This window comes from Bidens hawaiensis, unplaced genomic scaffold, assembly GCF_021521415.1.
Source record: "Bidens hawaiensis isolate Kalapana, Puna unplaced genomic scaffold, B.hawaiensis_p1.1 tig00031800_1, whole genome shotgun sequence".
Taxonomy (NCBI): domain Eukaryota; kingdom Viridiplantae; phylum Streptophyta; class Magnoliopsida; order Asterales; family Asteraceae; genus Bidens; species Bidens hawaiensis.
Window position 1 is genome coordinate 54,238 of NW_027495379.1, and position 19,654 is coordinate 73,891.

General features: G+C 33.4%; 1 protein-coding gene across 1 annotated transcript; it reads right to left on the minus strand.

Moving 5' to 3' along the window:
* Window positions 1-16,610: 16,610 nt before the first annotated feature.
* On the minus strand, window positions 16,611-18,996 carry LOC143582604 (ubiquitin-conjugating enzyme E2 variant 1D-like). The gene is made up of 4 exons (XM_077065122.1): window positions 18,851-18,996; window positions 17,792-17,931; window positions 17,024-17,149; window positions 16,611-16,948 (listed from the first exon to the last, which is right to left on the minus strand). Exons 1-4 carry the CDS (start codon window positions 18,882-18,884, stop codon window positions 16,808-16,810), a joined length of 441 nt encoding a protein of 146 aa, XP_076921237.1. The 5' UTR covers window positions 18,885-18,996; the 3' UTR covers window positions 16,611-16,807.
* Between the last annotated feature and the right edge of the window lie 658 nt (window positions 18,997-19,654).

A 19,654-nucleotide genomic window follows, 5' to 3' on the forward strand; every position in this document is an offset into this window, starting at 1 on the left:
GGGTTAAATGAAATGGATAGTGTTTTGTTGTTGATGGATGAAGATTGAAGAAGGTGAATTGGGGGTTTAGTTTAGGTGACACGCTTCAAGGACCACTTTAGTGTTAGTCTACACTTGGTCGTCTTTGTGTATTATTGACATTTGTTTTAAGGAGAAAATTTGTGAATTTGTTTATAGCCTAGGGATTATAAACAAACCCGAATTTTATTTTATTGGGTTGAACTAAACATTTTAGTTTTATTTTTATTTGTAATCGGGTGACTACTAATTAACACTCTTTATTTTAGTTATGCCAATTATGTATAGCTTAAGTTAAGCTAATGCATCCAAAGACTCATGTAAAGAAAAAAAAAATATCATGGGTTTAACTTTTAAGCCTAACTTGTGACTGAAAAATAGAGGGTTAAGTTGGGCAAGAGGGTTTTCTCATCTATAATGGGTAGGTTAGTGGTCTGTCAGTAATATAAATGGCCGTTAAAAAAAATACACTTTCTAGTTATATTTATATTTCTAATTTTCTTTGGTAATACTAATGAAGTAATATAAAGGTTAAAATAGTAAAAAATGTATTTGGGAATTTCAGTAGATCGTATTTAAAAAGATAACATGTATATTTGATAGCCGTAGGTATGCCTGACACCGGCGAGTAATGATTAATCGAGTACCCGACATCTATGACACCAAGTACAAGACAATATTTTTTATTTGGATAGATTAACAATAGCTGTTTTGAATAGGTTCTTCACGATTAAAACTGTTAACTATTGCCCGTTAGCACCTCAGGTGACAAGAAGGTGGATCACCTCTTTTTCAAGTGTAGGTTCTCGGCTACTATATGGAGTTTGTTATGTTATTGTATTGGAGTGGCTAGTCATATCAACATCCCCTATACATGTAAAAAAAATCATGCTAAATGACTCTTTGGGATCTATAAAGAGAAACAAATTGAAGACGATATTAATTTATTTAATTGTTTGGATGATATGAAAGACGGGAAACTCTTTGCTTTTCAAAAGGGAGACTCGATCGCCTCTTAAAACGGTTGATAATATTATGCTTCTTTCTTGTAATTGAATTAATAATAATAGATCGTCGGATTAGTCTTATTTTCCTACCTCTTTTTGTAACTTTTAAGTCTAACAATTTTTTTTTTTTTAATATATGCTAGTCTTTTTAATAATATTGTCATTCTGAAAAAGAACTATTAAAGTATAATATCTATTTTTAATGTGAATTTATTTTATTTAAATTAGTGACTAAAACTTTCAACGAAATAGTCTTGACTTTATGAAAACAAATTAACATCTTGAATAACAATAGTTAATGACTTAATTTAGTAATAAAAGTCGATATAAATTGTAGTGTACATATTTGAACTTACCTTTTGAGTAAGTTGTCATGCATTTAGTCGTTGATATGAATTACATAATATAAATAACATCTAATAGGGTATTTGAATCAAACAAAATAATCCCAGTTAAGATAACAATCTAGACAAGCTTCATTGTATGTTATTTATTTATTTAATTTTTAACAATCAATAAAAACTATTTCATTAAACGAAGAGCATAGCAAGATGCTGAGCCCACAACCATTACAATCTGCCAAGAAAACACAAAACCACAAAACATAACTACACTCTAAAACATCTCCAGTCCTCCCATGACAATGACACCGCACACAACCTATTCCAGATAAAAAGGAAGCCAAGTAATTTTATTTTTCCCACTAACTCTTTCAAGTGGGCCGGTTTCCCATCAAACACCAACGCATTCTTTGTCTTTCACACGCTCCAAATTGTAACCAGGCTAATAGCATGGAACATTTTAGCCTTCTTTTTTACGAATTTTGTATATTTTCAGAACTCCAAAATATCTCGAATTCCAAACGCAAAAACACTCGGGATCTTGCACCACTTAAACAATGGACCATAAGTTTTGCTCTTTGATTTGGTTATTTAGGTTATGGCTTAAATATTCAATCTTGCCAACTATAAGGTAATTTTTTTTTATTTCACACTACTGATGTTGTAATTATTGTTTATTAATTGCAACCTACAAGACCAACATCTTGTGTTAAGGACGGCAGGAAAAAGGTTCTGCCTTATAGTCTTTTGTGCATAAATAAAAATATTATATTTAAGGTTGTAATAATTTGAAAGTGAAATAATTAAGATATATTAATTCCAAAATTGCTTTTGTCATACAAAATAACACTATTTATCAATTGTATTTTTTTTTATTAAGACGTAATAATACAAGGAGCATGTGAGCGCATATGTTGTTCATAACATATGCGCCGCATATGTTATACGGCCAACATATACGCTACATATGATAGTATATATATATACTTTGTTTGCTTTAATTTGAATGTAATCTTGATTTCAGAGCAATAAAATTCTCTCTCTTCTTCTTTTCAATTTTCTTTCGTATTATAAGTTTTATATCATCACATGGTTATTAATGCCTACTCTTCGTTTTAAACCGGTTTTTCAATCTTTTATCTAGTTTTTCTTTCTTCATCAGCTGGTATCTCTTGATTCTTGATCTTTTGATCATTTTCTTTGATTTGTTTCTTCTTTTCTGCTGGTTTTCATCTTGTTTCTTCCATATATTTCTTCTTTTTCATCTCTTTTTTCTTTTTCTCGAGGTTTTCACCGTTAAAATTTCTTCATATTTGCACCAATCGTTTCTTATACATTCGTGTTTAATCCTACCAAATTTCATCCCAATTCTTTCACAAAATTCTATTCAAAATGTCAAAATTTCTCCTTTTCACCCGGCGCATATGTTCATAAACATATGCACCACATAGGTTCTTTCTTTCTTCAATGTATATGTGTTCATCTCATACATATGTGCCGCATATAATATGCGGCGCATAAGTGTTTTCTGATTACTTTCAGCGCATAAGTTCTTTGCTTCTCGTTTTTTGGTTCTTTTCTGTGTTATCCTCTATTGAAGTCCCTAACACTTCCTTCGCTCAAAATCTTGGGATTGATTCGTCTAATCCCCTTTACCTTCAGCCATCCGATCACCCTGGCATGATTCTGGTCTCAAAATTTTTTGACGGGATGGTTATGGTGCCTGGAAACGAGCAATGTTTATTTCTCTTTCCGCTAAAACAAACTTGGGTTCATTAATAACACCGTCCCTATGCCGGCCAATCAAACATATCTTGCCCTTTGGTAAAGGTGCAATGATATGTTGATATCTTGAATTCTCAACACTCATAATCATGATATTCGTGATAGTGTTCTGTATGCCGAAACAGCTCAAACTCTTTGGAACGAGCTTAATTCTAGATATGGACAAGCAAGTGGCGCTAGAGTCTATCAACTTCAAAAGAATCTCTGTCAAATCTCCCAAGGAAGTAGTGACATTGCTACTTATTGTGCTAAGATGAAATCCTATTAGGACAAGTTGAATGCTGTAAACTCCATTCCTTCTTGCACGTGTAGGGCTGCTCATGCTTTTGTCAAACGAGAGGAAGATCAAAGGCTAATTCAGTTTCTTGTTGGACTGAATCCAAACTATGACATGATCAGAAGCAATATTTTGATGATGCAGCCTCTTCCCTCTATCGATCGTGCTTATGGGATCTTGATACAAGATGAAAACAGAGAGAAATTCACACCACCACCACTGATTTCACCGCATCCTCTGCTTCTATGCATGCTAATACTGGAGGACCGGTCAGTGGTGGAACTGGAGAAAATAGAAGAACTCTGGTGTGTACTCACTGTAAAAGGAATGAGCATTCGGTGAGCAAATGTTATAAGTTGATTGGTTTTCCAAAGGACTATAAATTTGCTAAAGGAAAGAAGTTTACTAATCTTGCTGAAGAACAAGGACAAAATGATCATAAACATGCTGATCAACAAGGAATAACTCAGCAACAATATCATGACTTGATGGTTTTGTTGCAGCAAAACCAATTGGGACTTCTAACACTTTTTCTGCTAACAACGCTACAACCATCAATCATAACTCTTTCCAAGGTATAATGTCTTGCAATTCTCATCTTTTTCAAAATGGATTATTGACACTGGTGTAAATGATCATATGTGTCATGGCTAAAAATTCTTTTCAAGCGTTTCATTTCTACAAAATCCAATTTTTATCACTCTTCTTAATGGCACCAGTGTTACTGTTCATCAGTATGGAATTGTTCCTTTAACTAATAAACTTTCTTTATCCAAAGTTCTTTTGGTACCACATTTTAGAAATAATATTCTTTCTGTTTCAAGATTATGTTCTGATACTGATGGCACTGTTCTTTTCTCTAAAAACAATTGTGTTTTACAGGCCCCTTTTCTGAAGAGCCATCTGGTTCTTGGTAAAATGCTCAATGGTCTTTATCTTCTTGAAGCTATCAAGAATCTTGCTGATTGTTCTTTCAATAAAACTTGTAACTCTGTTGTAACTATTGAAACTTGGCATAATCGTCTAGGACATTGACATTTGCCAGTTTACAAGATGAAGCAATTATCTTTCATTTCTAATTCTTCTTTCAAAACTATTGAGCATTGTGATGTTTGTCATAAGGTTAGACAACATAGACTGCCATTTCCAATTAGCTCTACATCGACTAGCAAAATTTTTGAGCTAATTCATATTGATGTTTGGGGCCTTATCATATAGCTACTTATAACGGCTTCATATATTTTTTAACCATTGTGGATGATTATAGCAGAACCACTTGGACACACTTGCTTTCAACTAAAAGCAATGTTTTTCCTATTCTTCAATATTTCATTGAAATGGTTAGTAATCAATTTGGCACCACTATCAAATGCATTCGTTCTGATAATGCTTTTGAACTAGGGACTGGGCTATTAGTTTAATTATATTTAGATTATTGCCTTGCAATTTCATTATTTTTTTAATTAGTTTAATTTCTTTTAAATGTAATGCCCGCAACAAAAATCAGATTAGGAATGTGGTTACAATGTTATAATGGTCAAGTACGAGATTGTGATTACATGTGATGATCATCTTGTAAGTAATTTATATCTATTTGATATATATTATTCTAATTTAGTAACTATGGTACAACTTTTATTTCAATATACTTTTAGGTGATGAACTCTTCTTCCTCCCATAGCTAGCAATCAATTACAGATTTTGTGATTGTTACACTAAAAGACTTTCATGACTACCTGTAACAGCCCAGCTACCGCCAACTGATGTTATGTGAGTGTTTCTCCTCCCCAACCGATGTAGGATGTCACAATAATTTCCATTTTATTATTTTCTCAAGAGTTGGGTCGTTACACTACCTAAAATCAAAGAATGAAAAGAATGAGTTAGAGAAGAAATTGTAAAGCTGGTTAAATATTGGTGTAAAGATGCTAATATATTATTCTAAATGCAAATTATATATAATTGGGTACTAATTAATATATTTTGCTGCTTGTATGTTTTTCAGTATGTATCTGTTGTAAATACATACACCGTTGTATATACTTTCAATAAGAGTAACGATTCAATAGCGTTTATATTAACAAAAACACCGGTTCACAAAAGTTGTAAAAATATAAAGATACCGGTTGTCTTTCCGTTGTAAAACCATTATAAATACCGGTTTAAAAGCCGTTGTAAAAACATAAATACACCGGTTCGTTAATCATTATAATTATGGAGAACACCGGTTTGTAGCCCGTTGTAATCACTTCATTACACCAGTTGTTGGTCGTTGTAAATACTTTAATAACAATGGTTAACAACACGTCGTATTAGGTTCTTTATATGGTTTAAGAGCCGGTTGTAAATAAAGCTTTATAACAGTTACCAGCCCGTTGTTAAGTATAATATATCCCGGTTACAACCAGTTTTAATATCTTCTAGGATATATATCGGTTTTGAAATCGTTTTAATTATTTTTTGCAACGTTTCGTTTAAAACGGTTTTGAAACCGTTGTGTAAACGCTATTTAACCGTTTTAAAATGGTCATTTTTTTGTACTAGTGGAGGAATTTAAAAGTTTCCTAAACTAGATAAATGCAGAAGGAAGCACGGATGACGTTTCCAAGATTATGGCCAGTGTGGAAGGCTTGGTCATGGCTCACAATTGGACTTTTGAAAAGCTCTCAATTTTCAATCTTACAAAGCTCAAATATTGCGTAGTTGCGGGATGTAATGTGTTGAAGCACCTCCAAATTAACAGTCTTTGGCATAACTTTGATTTTCACCCGAACCATGGCTCAAAATTGCTCATGCTTGATAGAGCTCACTGTCGAAGAATGCCCTAAAGCAAGGAGCCTCGTTAATACTGAATCCCACCAAGTCGACTGTGGTATCCTTTTTCCAAGTTTGGAGAGGATTTTTCTGATAGACCTACCCGCATTGGAGAAGATTTTGGGTTGTGGAGTAATTGTAGAGGAATTAAGCACCTTGTTGATTTACTATTGTCCAAACTTTCGGTCTCTTGATACCAAGGAGTTACCACACGTAAAGAAGATTGAAGGAGAAAGATAGGGTTATGATTACGTGCCTATTAATTCGAGCCTAAAAATTCCCTACATCATTTCCATGATTTCGTGCCGCATGGTAAAGCTCCTATAAAACTCACTACTTCTTCTGTAGAATCCTAGTGTTAAGTGGCTTTTCTTATCTTTACCGTATTGGTAAATTGTCCACCTAACACGGTGTGATGAAACAGAAGGAATCAGTAGAATTTGAGAAAGCAAGTGATCACAGTTCACACATCAAAGAAGATACTTTTTGCTTTGCAGAATACTTTTATGAAATTATGCACGCACAATCATGAAGTTTGAGTTTCTTTTGTAATGTTTTAATTTTTGAATTTATAATGCAGCAAAAGTAGTTTGTTTATTTTTGTTTATTTTACTATCAAGGTAGAGGCTGAAGTTGTGTGATCATTATTCAGATGATAAATATATTAGTGGCTCCTAGGATTTACAAAATTGGGTAGGTAGGCCATGCACATGTATAAAAAAATGTTACATAATCATGCATTTATGTTGGCTGGTTCAGGTATGGAGGAGTTGCAGCAACACGTTAGATATGATTACATTTGAACACGTTGATAGTTAGATGTCCAGATCATGTGGTTGGGTTTTTTTGGTAGGGAAGGGGTGTCTTCAATGTTGTGTGGCGTGGATCAATGGAGATGTTGGATATAAAGTTTTATAAACGGTGTCCGATTAGGATTAGGTTGTTAAGTTTGTCCAACAATTAACAATAAGCAACCACGTGTCTTCTTTCTTTCAATTGTATTGATAATAGATCTAATTTGTAAAAAGTTGTATTAAATCATGGGCTATTACTCATATATATCCACAAATAAGCCATAAACAGGTTGACTCAAAAATGCAAACACGACATGATTATAAGGGTGTCTGGGCTATGGCTAATGTCTTTAACATGTATAAAGATACGGGTCGAATTCAAATTCACCTATTTAGACCATTAACCAACAAACCTAAAAATCCTTCAACCGGTTAACCTGACACGATTAACACCCCTATATACTCGTATGACTTGTAAGGGATCGCTTTGTTAGAAGCTCTCATAGCATGATCAATGTGACATTCGTCATTTTTAAAAACCCGAAAACCCGACTCATTTTAAAATTTTAATACTTTTCGGATCATCAATTATTAATAAAATCTCTGCATTTATTTTGTATTTAATTATGTTATTTAATTGTTTATAACTATTAATGTTCTTCAAGACGGGTCAACCACCTACTTCTCATCCTCTCTAAAATCCCGTTCTTTGACTCGTTTTTCCAAGTCTTGGATGAACCTAGACTATTTTTTTGTTTATAATTAACTTCCTCATTCACCAAATTGGGTCAAAGCTCATTAATTTGGTGATTACTATTGCTTAAGACTAGCTTATGTAATTAATCACTTCAACCTTGTTATTAACGATTTGAAACCTATATAAAGCCTCTTAAACTTCCACAAATTATTTACCACAACATTTTACACTCTCAATTGTGTTCTTACTTTTCAATTGGTGCTAAAATCAAAGCTTCAAGTTCTTTCTTCTTTGATATTCCATCCTCGGATAATTAGTGTGTTATTTATATACAACATATCATGTGATAATCATCATGTTGTCACTCTAAATAACAATCGTGGTTGTGTTTTCACTATCGCTCATCGGCACGTTAATGTTCGGTAAAAAAATAAGTTTTATGTTAAAAACTAACTTTTGCAAAACTAATAAATAAGACTAAGATTTTCTAACATGTCACGCCATCTTATCATTTCAAGCATGTTAGACATAAACCCGAATCAAACCGAGTTCATATCCAACCAAAAACATGAACCATTCGTTAAACTTGTTTTATTAAATAATATTCGGCTCGAAAACGAACCGAAACCATTTAAATTAACTAATAATTATTATAACCTTTATTTTTATTTATTTTTTTCTAAAACTAAAATAAATTGATTAAAAATCAAATAACTAACCTATTTTATTTAACTTATAAAAATAGAACAAAAATATATTTTTAACAAACTTTTCGTTTAAGAATTATAAACCGAACATGTCGGCCATCTATTTCTTATCTTTCCTCAACCTTATTTTGATCATAGTTATCTATTTATCTAGGGTCGCTTATTGAATCGAACCCTGTCGATTCACTCGCTTAAAGACATCGTCGCTTATTTACTCATTCTTGCTTATTTAACATGTGAGTTCTTCATAACCCCATTTTAACGCTTTATAATATTTTGGGGGTAGCACATCACAAGTTTTCTTTCGTTAGTTATGTGCTTGTTTACAAGCCGATTCACTTATATCGTACATGTTAATATTATTCGTGCATATTGTTTATGATTATACGTGAGCTTGCTTGCAACGTGTTTATTGTTTATATTGTCACACCCCGACCAATGAAGGCGGTAACATCGAGGCACGACATGATTGCTCATTGCACAATGACACTATAAAGTTACAATATTTAAACAACTCATTTAAATCCATATCATCATAAATAACACAACAATTGTTCATACAAAATGCCAAATAGATAGATAAACAAACAACTTGTTCTTTTATTTTCTAATATCCTAAAGCTAAGATAATAAGTTTCTTCAAGTAATCCAATCAAGCTAACATCAAACCTGTAACATTGCATAAAATAGAGTTTGTCAACACGAAGGTTGGTGAGCAATTTTCATAGTTTTGGACAATTAGTATATAGTATGAAATCCACAACTAGTATATGAAAACAATAAATAATAGCAACAATTTAGATAATAAAACCGTCAATAAGAATACATTGACGACAATAATGAAATCGTCAATAAGAATACATTGACGACACCTTTCTATATGGGGATACCATATATACTCGGAATTAACGTATGATCATACTTTGATGAGGCTACCCGCCTTAGCATTCAAGAGGCTACCCGCCTTAGCATTCAAGAATTTGCACATAATCATGTAAAGCATATAACACCAAATCGAGCATTTATTTAAGTAAACATATACAATACGTGTTGTGGTTTAAGACTCAAGTATAAATCATTTGAATTTGAATAAGTATGCAATGTCATCCCCAAAACGAAAGATGGAAAACGGGGGATGAAAAAGTACTCACATTAACAAGTAACTTGAAAGATAGTGTCGTGAATAATCGGAGAGATCGGTTTAACGAGCAAGACCTATATTAAACGGGTCTTGTGTTAGTAGGTAGTCTTGGAAGGGTTTAAAATAAAATACATGACAAATAAAGTAAATAAATAAAGTTTAGGATTTAAAATGTAAATATTTGAGAAATTAAAGAAACGAGTTTTGTAAAATAAGTTTACTCGAAACCGGGTCTCGGTATTCTATTCATTAGTTTTTTTTCTTTTTTTTTACTCAACCTATGTTAAGTAATAATGTGGGTTAAAATGCGATATTGCAAAACCCTTGGTTATAAGAATACCCAAAACGAAGTTTAAACGAGTGTTCGGGTTTGTCGGTTCGAGACTTGATAATTGACCAAGCTCACAGTTAACTTCCCAAAATAATAAATGTTATGAGATAACTCAATAAAATCAAAATAGACTTAACCAAGTATGTAGTTCTATTGTGAAGAACCTTAACGTTCGTTAAGCGAGTATACGACCTTATCGGTTCGAACTTGTTATAAGATCAAGTTGGTTACCGACATGCCAAGTATGTTTAGAAACTAACTAAAATTGATTTAAAATATAATCTTGAAGAAAAATATAAGTTTTGGTGGCTAAAAACACACTTGTGTGTCTTAAGCGAGTGAACTCGGTTTAGTTCGGTTTTTTGGTTCGGTCCTTGACTCGGAATAAGACCGAGGATGGTTACCACATACCCAATTACCATGGAACTTGTAAAATAACTTATAAATAATAATACTCAAGTTTTACATTCAAAAAGTTAACAATAAAGCTTTTAAACAAAAGTTCGGTTTTTGGTTCGGTCCTTGACTCGGAATAAGACCGAGGATGGTTACCACATACCCAATTACCATGGAACTTGTAAAATAACTTATAAATAATAATACTCAAGTTTTACATTCAAAAAGTTAACAATAAAGCTTTTAAACAAAAATTCGGTTTTTGGTTCGGTCCTTGACTCGGAATAAGACCGAGGATGGTTACCACATACCCAATTACCTTGGAACTTGTAAAATAACTTATAAATAATAATACTCAAGTTTTACATTCAAAAAATTAACAATAATGCTTTTAAACAAAAGTTCGGTTTTTGGTTCGGTTCTCAACTCGGGATGAAACCGAGGCTAGTCACCACATACCCAATACCATGGAACTTGACAAATATGAACAATAAACTAAAATATGTAGAAGTTAAGCAAGTATAACAAGTTATATGGTTAGATTTGTTAAATATATAAACAAGGACTACAAAGTCCTCCATGTAACCTTGCCTTACTAGCCCGACATTTCAACCGGCCGAGACCGGAGAAATGAAAGACCGAAGGTAAACAAGGAGTGTATATTATATATATGTTGTAACATCAAGCTTTAAGTGTTGAGAAGTTAGTTAAAATGAAAGATTAGCTTATGAAGAACAACCTTAGAATTCAAGAATTTGAGAGAGAAATGAAGAAATGAGCAAGCACAAATGAAGAAGATGGGTGTGTATATATAGAGTAAGTTGAATGGGTCTTTCATAAAGGGTGTTTCATGAAAATGGGTTGGTTATAGACCCAAGAAGCACAAACTACAAATGGGTCATTCAAGTCTCCATTTTGGTAGTTTTAGTCCCTGGAGTTCGTTTTGAGCGTTTTCGGAGAATTTTAAGAACCGAAAAGGGTTTTTTTTTATCCAACAACTATAAAACAAATATTTAACATACAATTCATCATTTTGATAATATCGAAAGGTTCGGGATACAAAACGGGTCGAGTTTACATTAAAAATACAAGTATAAAATAACCCGAAATTGACAAATGTCACATATATGGTGGAAGTTACGCAAACGCAAACGCATACACATAGTGGGAGGGTCCGACGGGACGTACCCACGCCGTCTAACGTTGCGACTTCGGTTGTTTACGTAAGGTGGTTCTCATTTCCCCGAATTCTACGGCTTCGGCTAAATGAACGGGAGGACGACCCTATTTGATTTCATTTACTTTACGCTTGAATATTTATTGCATGACGATCGTTGAATCGTGAGATTTCATATATATATATTTATATACGAAAAACTTATGAAAACTCACCAACATGTGTTGTTGACAAAATATATTATTTTAAACGTGCTGCAGATTGATACGATGAAGCGTCAGGACAAAAAAACTAGTTATACCTTAGGATTATTTCAATGAATAATATTTGTTTCTTTTAGATGTAATGTTGTTTGTCTCATTATCAAACTATTTGTGTACTTGCGAAATTATGGAATAAAATAAATATATTGTCCCTATTAATAGTGTTACGAGCTTATGAGTGATCTGTACGTTACATCCGGGCGTATTTCGCTTAATGCCGGGGTGTTACAATCAACTGCCAAATCTTTTTTTGTTCTATTTTCGTGCATAGTTGGTTACAACTTATAAGTACAAGGCATACACTATACGCGGCATACTATTGACTATTAAGCAAGAATATCGTGTAAATATATACAAAAGAATACATTTCACCCAATATTGGAAGAAAAAATGGAGATAAACCTTTTAAGGTGAATGTAGGTGTATAAATTTACATAGTATATACAAACTTAAAAATGCGTCCTGCTTGTGGTGCGCACATATAATATATATATATATATATATATATATATATATATATATATATATAATGTGTGAACCCTCGGGTGGACAAAAGTGAAATTGCACTAATTTTGACGTTATTTTACTAATCTCGTGAAAATAAAGTTAAAAGTGACGGAAGGTTAATCAGGCATCATGTGGTGGCATTGATAGCCGAAAGACAAGGGTACATGCACCAATCGGCTGGTGTGCCGATGGCTGAGTGTTATGTGCCTTATGTCCAAGGCTTGATGCAAAGCTACTATCGAGTCGGGGGTCTCACCGGAAGCAGCCTCTCATTTCCTACTGGGTAGAGGTAAGGCTGTCTACATCTTACCCTCCTCAGATCCTACCATAGCTTTTCTATTGGTGGGATATATTGAGTACGATGATGATGATGATGATGATGATGATGATGATACAAACTTAAAAATTTAAAGCATTGTTTCGAGTATCAAAATACAACCTATCGGGCTTGCTAAAGATAACTAGAGGGCATTTGGTAAACTTATATTAACGGTAAGCTTATTAAAATCTACAAAGGTCAATAAGCAGAATCAAATATGAAACCAATTAGAAAAGAAATATACTACCATTTAATTTGAGCTTTTCACCTTAAATCATAAAATAAAATGCATTAAAAAAAGTTAATTAAAGATAGTTTACGGAAAAACAAAAGAAATGTTAGAAAACGATCTTTATCTTTGTTGACAACGATTCTAGCAGAAGCTATGGTGACAATCTCTGCTATATGTAACAGTGAAGCATTGTTCACTGGATCTTATGCAGGAAGTGATTATAAATAATCCTGTGGCAACTTATAAATAATATTGGTATCAAGAAGTAATGAAGTTTACCTGAATATCAATGTGAAATATGTAGACAAACATGTGAGAGTCCCATCAAGTTTTCCTATAACTCAGCTGCGGCATGATATCACGAATTTCAGAAAATAACCTCCGTGCTAAATGCATGCTTCAGAATTCAGATAGCTCAGGTCATCATAAACTTTGTAAGTTTCCACATAACCATACGAAAAATGAAAATCATCATGCATACATAAATTTATTGGGGCAGTTTAAACAACTCCACTTTAAGCAAAGATCCAATGGCCATCTGCAGTGATCTGCTGATGATTATTCTGTGATAAAACTAAGAAACAATCAAGCCAGAGTCATCGTGTTGTAGTTTGAATTTGGAACAGCATTTTTTTAACGCAAATGCATCTAAAGTAAACTGCGGTATCAAGAAGCATATACCAATTTCCATCAGAAAGAGTAAGAGAATATACATACGTAAAAGGACATGCTCTTCTACTGTGTATCGGGAGAGCGTAAATTCTTATAAAACTTTCTATGTTCGGACTCTAGAGTATGTATATTCTGCTATACTTGTCATACTTCAAAACAACTATAATAAGGAACGACAAAATTATAGTAAACAAAAGGTCAACCAATGCAAAATTTCTGAATAACTTGTAGAATAGAAAGACAGCATTGAGATTATATAATAGCCTCAAAGCATCATGCTTTTGCAAAACAAAGCTCTATATGTCTTCCAAGCAAAGCCTTTACCAGTTAAAGCTCTTTTTTCTTCCAAAAGCTAACCTGAAATGTTCTAAACAGCTATGTGTTTAACATACCTCGAGCGACTGATAAATCAATTGAGCGCATTGTCCATCATTGGAACAAATCAAACCCAGATCGAGTCCTGTTGCAGTTTAGATTCGGAACATCATATTTTTACTGCAAATGCATCCAAATTGCAGTATCAAGAAGTAAATTACCAACTTGTTAGCAATTAATAAGAGCATATCCATCGGTAAAAAGACCTAACTTTTGTACACAAGTAACCTAAAGTGCTCTAAAACGCTATGTATCAAAGCAATTAAGTACATTCTCAAACATTGGAACAAATCAACATGACGACTTCGATACATAAAAACATAATATCATCCATCATCACCTGCAGTGGTTAGCTAATTAACAATCAGATTCTTCCAACCAATCAAAATATATATATATATATATTCAATCCAAAACACAAAGTACACTAAATCAAGATCCAAATTCTCAAAGACAAGCAAGCAACGTGCATCTGCATATGTACTGATTCACACAACATAATACAGATTCCCCAATCGCCATAATTACTAAATAATCAATTAATAGCAGCTAAATTCATATCAGAAACACCAGAAGTTTGCATATATCTCTTGATGATTCACTATCATCATAATAATAGATTTCTACAAAACTACCATCATCATAAAACCATCTCAAAATACTTCCAAACCATAAAGCACACCGGCATACTACTCCGGTCCACCTCTACACGACCCCTTAATCTTCTGACACCCAGCTGACGTCATCATTACCCACCAACCCTGATTACGTGACGGGTCGAATTCCCGGATGTAGTTATGATTGGATCTGAGATCCGGAAGGTTGCCATCGGGGCCGGTTGGGGTTAACCCGACTTAGGGTGTGTTTGGGATTGCTTATTTAAGTGAAAAAGGAATCTTGTTAAAAGGACTTATTAACTTATGAATTTTTGAAAATAAGTTTTAAAAAAAAATGTTTGGATTAGCTGACATGTTAGGAAAACCAAAATGACGAAAAATGACACTCTTTTTTTAAAATGAGTGTAATGGGTTTTGAGGGTTAGAGGGGTGTAATAGGTAAATCAAACTCATTAAGTTAATAAGTTAAATATTCCTAACTTTTCAATACCCTTTTATTTTGTCTTTTCCATAAGTTAAAATTCATAAAGTCTTATGGTTTGCCAAACACCTTATACACCTTATTAATTTTTTAAAAAGTTTATAAGTTATAAGTTGATGAAAGTAGGGAATCCCAAACACCCCTTTAAATGAATTTGTGGATGTCGACGTTGGATTTTAACCCGATAAAAACCTAGTCATATACCCGATTATACCTGGAACCGGTTCCTACACGACCCGGTTCTTGACTTTTGTTAACAATGTCTAGAATCGGTTCCTACCTGATTCCGGTCTCTAAAAATACCGGATTTGTGCACCTATATGGCTTGGTATAATTTTTTAAAGTATTACTTAAGGTGATGATAATGTTCAAAAAATTCTGCAAATGCTTTTTAGTGAAGTTTTAAAGTTGTTTATAGATTAGGTATCGTTTTTGATATGTTTTGTGAGTTTTAATTGGTAAAGGTTAAGTTTAGGTATCAAGACTAAAGATTGAAATTGAAGTATGCCGTTCAAACAAGAAGTTTGTAATGTTACAATAGAGGAGTCAAATTAAATTGTTTAACGGATATTGCATGTATTTGTAAATAGTGAAAGTCGAATAATATATGCGAGTTAAGAAACGGTTGATCTCATGGAGGTCATGTTTGGGATTCCTTACTTGCACCTTATTTTGACTTTTATAAGTTGTCTTTATAGGTCACTCCCTCCTAACTTATCAAAAACTCTCTTTTTCCTTCTTTAAAAAGTTTAAAAAAAGTCATATTACCCAAACATTTTTTTAACTTATAAAAGTTAATAAGTTGTTTTGATAAGCAATCCCAAACACCCCCGGAGTATGGACTATTGTAACGAAATAAATCTTTAGAATCATTATCATTCATATGGTGTTCAAATATGAATTTAAACTGAGATAGAGAGAGAATTAATTCGTTAATATTCTGAAACTCGTTGTAAATCGTGTCTATAGAAGAACCATTGTGTCGATGGAACATCGCTAAAAAAGTGAACCAAGGTGGCTGCTCGGGAGAGAAACATTGATCTGAGTGAGGTGGATTTGAGTGACGTACAACAAGGGAGAGAAAACCAAAGAAGCGAAATACATACACGCAACTCAAGTTTTGCGTTCTCTTGCGATCTAGGCTCTTCAATCCAAGGCCACTCGCAACCAGTTGCATATAGGTTATGTTTTATTCTTTGTCGCTTGTCAATGTTGTCTTAATCTGTTCATCATGTCGTCACAATCCTAACATATGATGCCACGATCATGTCAATGTACCTCTTGTTACCGTCGCTATAGTCTTGTTGTTTGATCGTAATTTTCTTACTATTTAAGTCTTGCCGTCATGCATCTTATGGTCTTTCGTCTCGCCAAACCACTTTCTACTGCAGTAGTAGTTCCTACATAGCATCCCCCACCCAACTATCAAGATTGTTTACAGTTAAGCTAACTTCTATAGCATATCCTTGTAAACATAAAATAAACCCAACCAAAACAAAAATCATTCTAGTTAACAGCTTTAATCATACAACAAACAAAGTATTCTTTTAATCACACTTAAACCAGATTCAACTTCCTGCACATGCAAAGTAACCACCAAGCTTGCAATCAACAAAACAAATGAAGCATGAGTTGCCATCAGCCAAATCTTAAACCGAGTTACCAAAACAAATTACATATATTAAACATTTGACACAAACAAACATCCCATAACAAATCAAACAACATTAAAGAGAAGAAAACATCCTCCACTACAATTTGTTGACTTCCATGAGAATTTTGATTCACAAAACCATTTGAAAACGCGCATCAAATATCATATAGCATAATATCTTTTTATCAATTCCTTCAAATAATCAGAAAGTAGCACCTTCTGGCGGCTGAACGAGCTTGCGGTTATGAGGAGCCGCCATTTCTTTCTTGAGCTGTATCAGAATATCTTCCATTGTATATTCTCTCTGCCAATTTGCAAGAATTCCAAACTTCTTCGCTTCAACCTGTACGCAAAATTCGTCAAAATTGTAAAAAGTCAAACCTTTGATGACAGAAAGTCAATAGATTTATGGTTTTACCACTCCAGTTTCATGGTTGACACAAGTCATGTTGACCCGAGAATGGAATCTAACACTTGGTGGTTTCTCGGGATAGTCTTTGTCACAAAATAACTTCAATGTGTAAATACGCCCTTCATGTACAGACTGAAACAAGGAGTAATTAGGTAATTTTACCTTAATAAAGAAAAGGTAACAGGCATCACTCTACCCACAACTCAAATTTATGATAATAAATTAATCATTAATTAACAAAAAGATTTAGACTCAAAAAAGTTTCAGGCCCAAACTCAATATTTTGGGCCAGTTTTTTGGCTAAATAACTTCAAGCCCGGTTGGTAAAACTGAAACCGAACAGTTTTCAAAAACTAAAACCGACCCATGCACACCCCTATAATCAAACATAGACTAAAAGGGGTAATTAGGACATTTTATTTTATTCCTGTATATTCATACTGTTGCATCTGGTATGAAACCAATTTTCTGATTATTTAACGTCTAAATAACAAGAAAACGAAAACACAATTTGTTTATGCAAACCTTAAATACTTAATATATCACGATTCGCGAATCATTCCCAAAAACATTAATGCAAACGAAATGCATATCTTTTTTCTTAACCTCTAATAATAAAATAAATTGCATCAGCACCATTCTGCACAAAGCATTTCAAATCTTTAAAAATGACATGATGCAATCATATGAAATGCATTTCAAACATTTCAATCTTTAAAGAGAACTTACATTAATAATAATAATAATAATAATAATAATAATAAGAGAACTTACATTAAGAGGACCGATGATGGTGCCAGTCCACGAGCGCATATAAATGTCGTCTCCATCATCCATCCCGTAACTAACAGTGCCATCTCCGATACCTTTTTCTCCACGCTCAAGTTCCTCCAACAACCTAAAATTTCTAGGCACTGCGACAAAAAAATTTAATAAGATTTCATGTTGATTTGGTCATTTCATGCATTGGTTTCCTTAAATAAACACAAAGATGCAAACAATTCAAACACATTCACGCCATCTCAGTATCTCCTACTACCCATTTTATTACAACGGTTTATATAATTCTAATGCATTCTAATATCACATGATCAATTTTAAACACATATCCAAACAGGCCCTGTAACATCAACATCGAATGTGAATCGCCTTATCTTATAATAAAAAAGCACAATAAATTGCATTCAAGATAAATGCAAAGTACCATTTCTCAACCACTCAAACAACGGTTATGATCGCATAGCAAACGTTTATTGAGAAGGACCACCAAAATACCGAATAACGAATTGCACTTCCGTTATTAAATTTTACACTGAGGACCACACCGAACAACTAAGAATTCAGATCATAACTTCTACATGTGCAAACCGTAAAACGATAACTAGCAACAGTTGCTCTTAATTAATCATTAGAAAACTTATGGTAACGGGTAACCATTTATATTAAAATAAAACCACCATATATGTAACATAATTCAGATTGTTTACAAGCCCTAAAGTTAATATTCATCCAAATAAATGATAAAAGAGTCTGCTTACAATGGGTCACATTAAGCAACAATAAAGGCACCTAATTTCATAAACCTTAAACAATCAAGATTAATCTGAAACAACAAACACATGATTCATGAAATTAAAACAAAACCCATCAAAGAACACAAATCCCCAATTCATAAATCAATTCAAATTGACCTAAAATCTCAGCTCACAGACCTAATTAAAGACCGATTTGTGAAAGATGATATGAGAAAAAGGTGAAATCGGCAAGTAAAGAAGCAGATATGAAACAAATATGAAGAACCCAACCCAACCCAACCCAGATGGGAAAACATACCCACGACACTCGATCCGCCTGAGCCAAGCGTCATGGACGATGTGGTTGGATCGATTCGATCGAAGACAAGACGCGAAGAGGAAGGAAGGAAGGGGTTGAAACAAGAATCTCAACGATGGGCAAGGGGTGAGACGCAAACAAGAATATGATATATTATAATAAATTAATAGCAATTTGTTTAGGAGATGAAAAAGGGGATAATAATTTTTGTACCTTTTTTAGAATTAATATAATAATTATTAATGGATAAATAAATAATAAGGCTGAACGTTGTGGATTAACGCTGGGAGTGCCACTACTTGTAACGCTACCCACTTCATCTTTTTTCATTCCTGTTAGCCTTGTTGACGCAGTGTTTAATCCACCTTAACTAATTGCAAAAGTGACGCTACACCGGTGGTAAGGTGAGTTTAACGCCCATGACGTTCGGCCTAATTAGAAGAGAGAGAGAGAAACGAAGAAAAACATAAATCTTCTCTTGTCTTGTGTATCATATTCAAAGTAATAATAGAGCATTTGTGTGCTAGATATGCATGCATAGTTTGCTTTTCTTATATCTTTTAATCAATGTAAATGCCTAAGGTGTAGTTGATTCTTTGAAATATGGGTTCATTTCTTTATGTTTAGACAAAACATTAAAACTAGTCTTTTATGTTTGTACATTTGTTCAGTAGACGTTCTTTCGCAAACTTAATGGCATAAAACATCCTTTATGCTCAAAAACTCTATCATGTTATGTCCTTTGGTCCTAACTCAGTTAATTTTTCTCGTTGAATTAGGTCATGTACCAGGCACATGAGGGTA

Coding starts and splice junctions, on each gene's coding strand:
- LOC143582604 (XM_077065122.1), bottom strand. CDS start 18,884: ATGACGCTTGGCTCAGGCGGATCGAGTGTCGTGG. Junction 17,932..18,850: donor AGGCGGATCGAGTGTCGTGG/GTATGTTTTCCC, acceptor TTTTTGTCGCAG/TGCCTAGAAATTTTAGGTTG. Junction 17,150..17,791: donor CCATCATCGGTCCTCTTAAT/GTAAGTTCTCTT, acceptor TCCTTGTTTCAG/TCTGTACATGAAGGGCGTAT.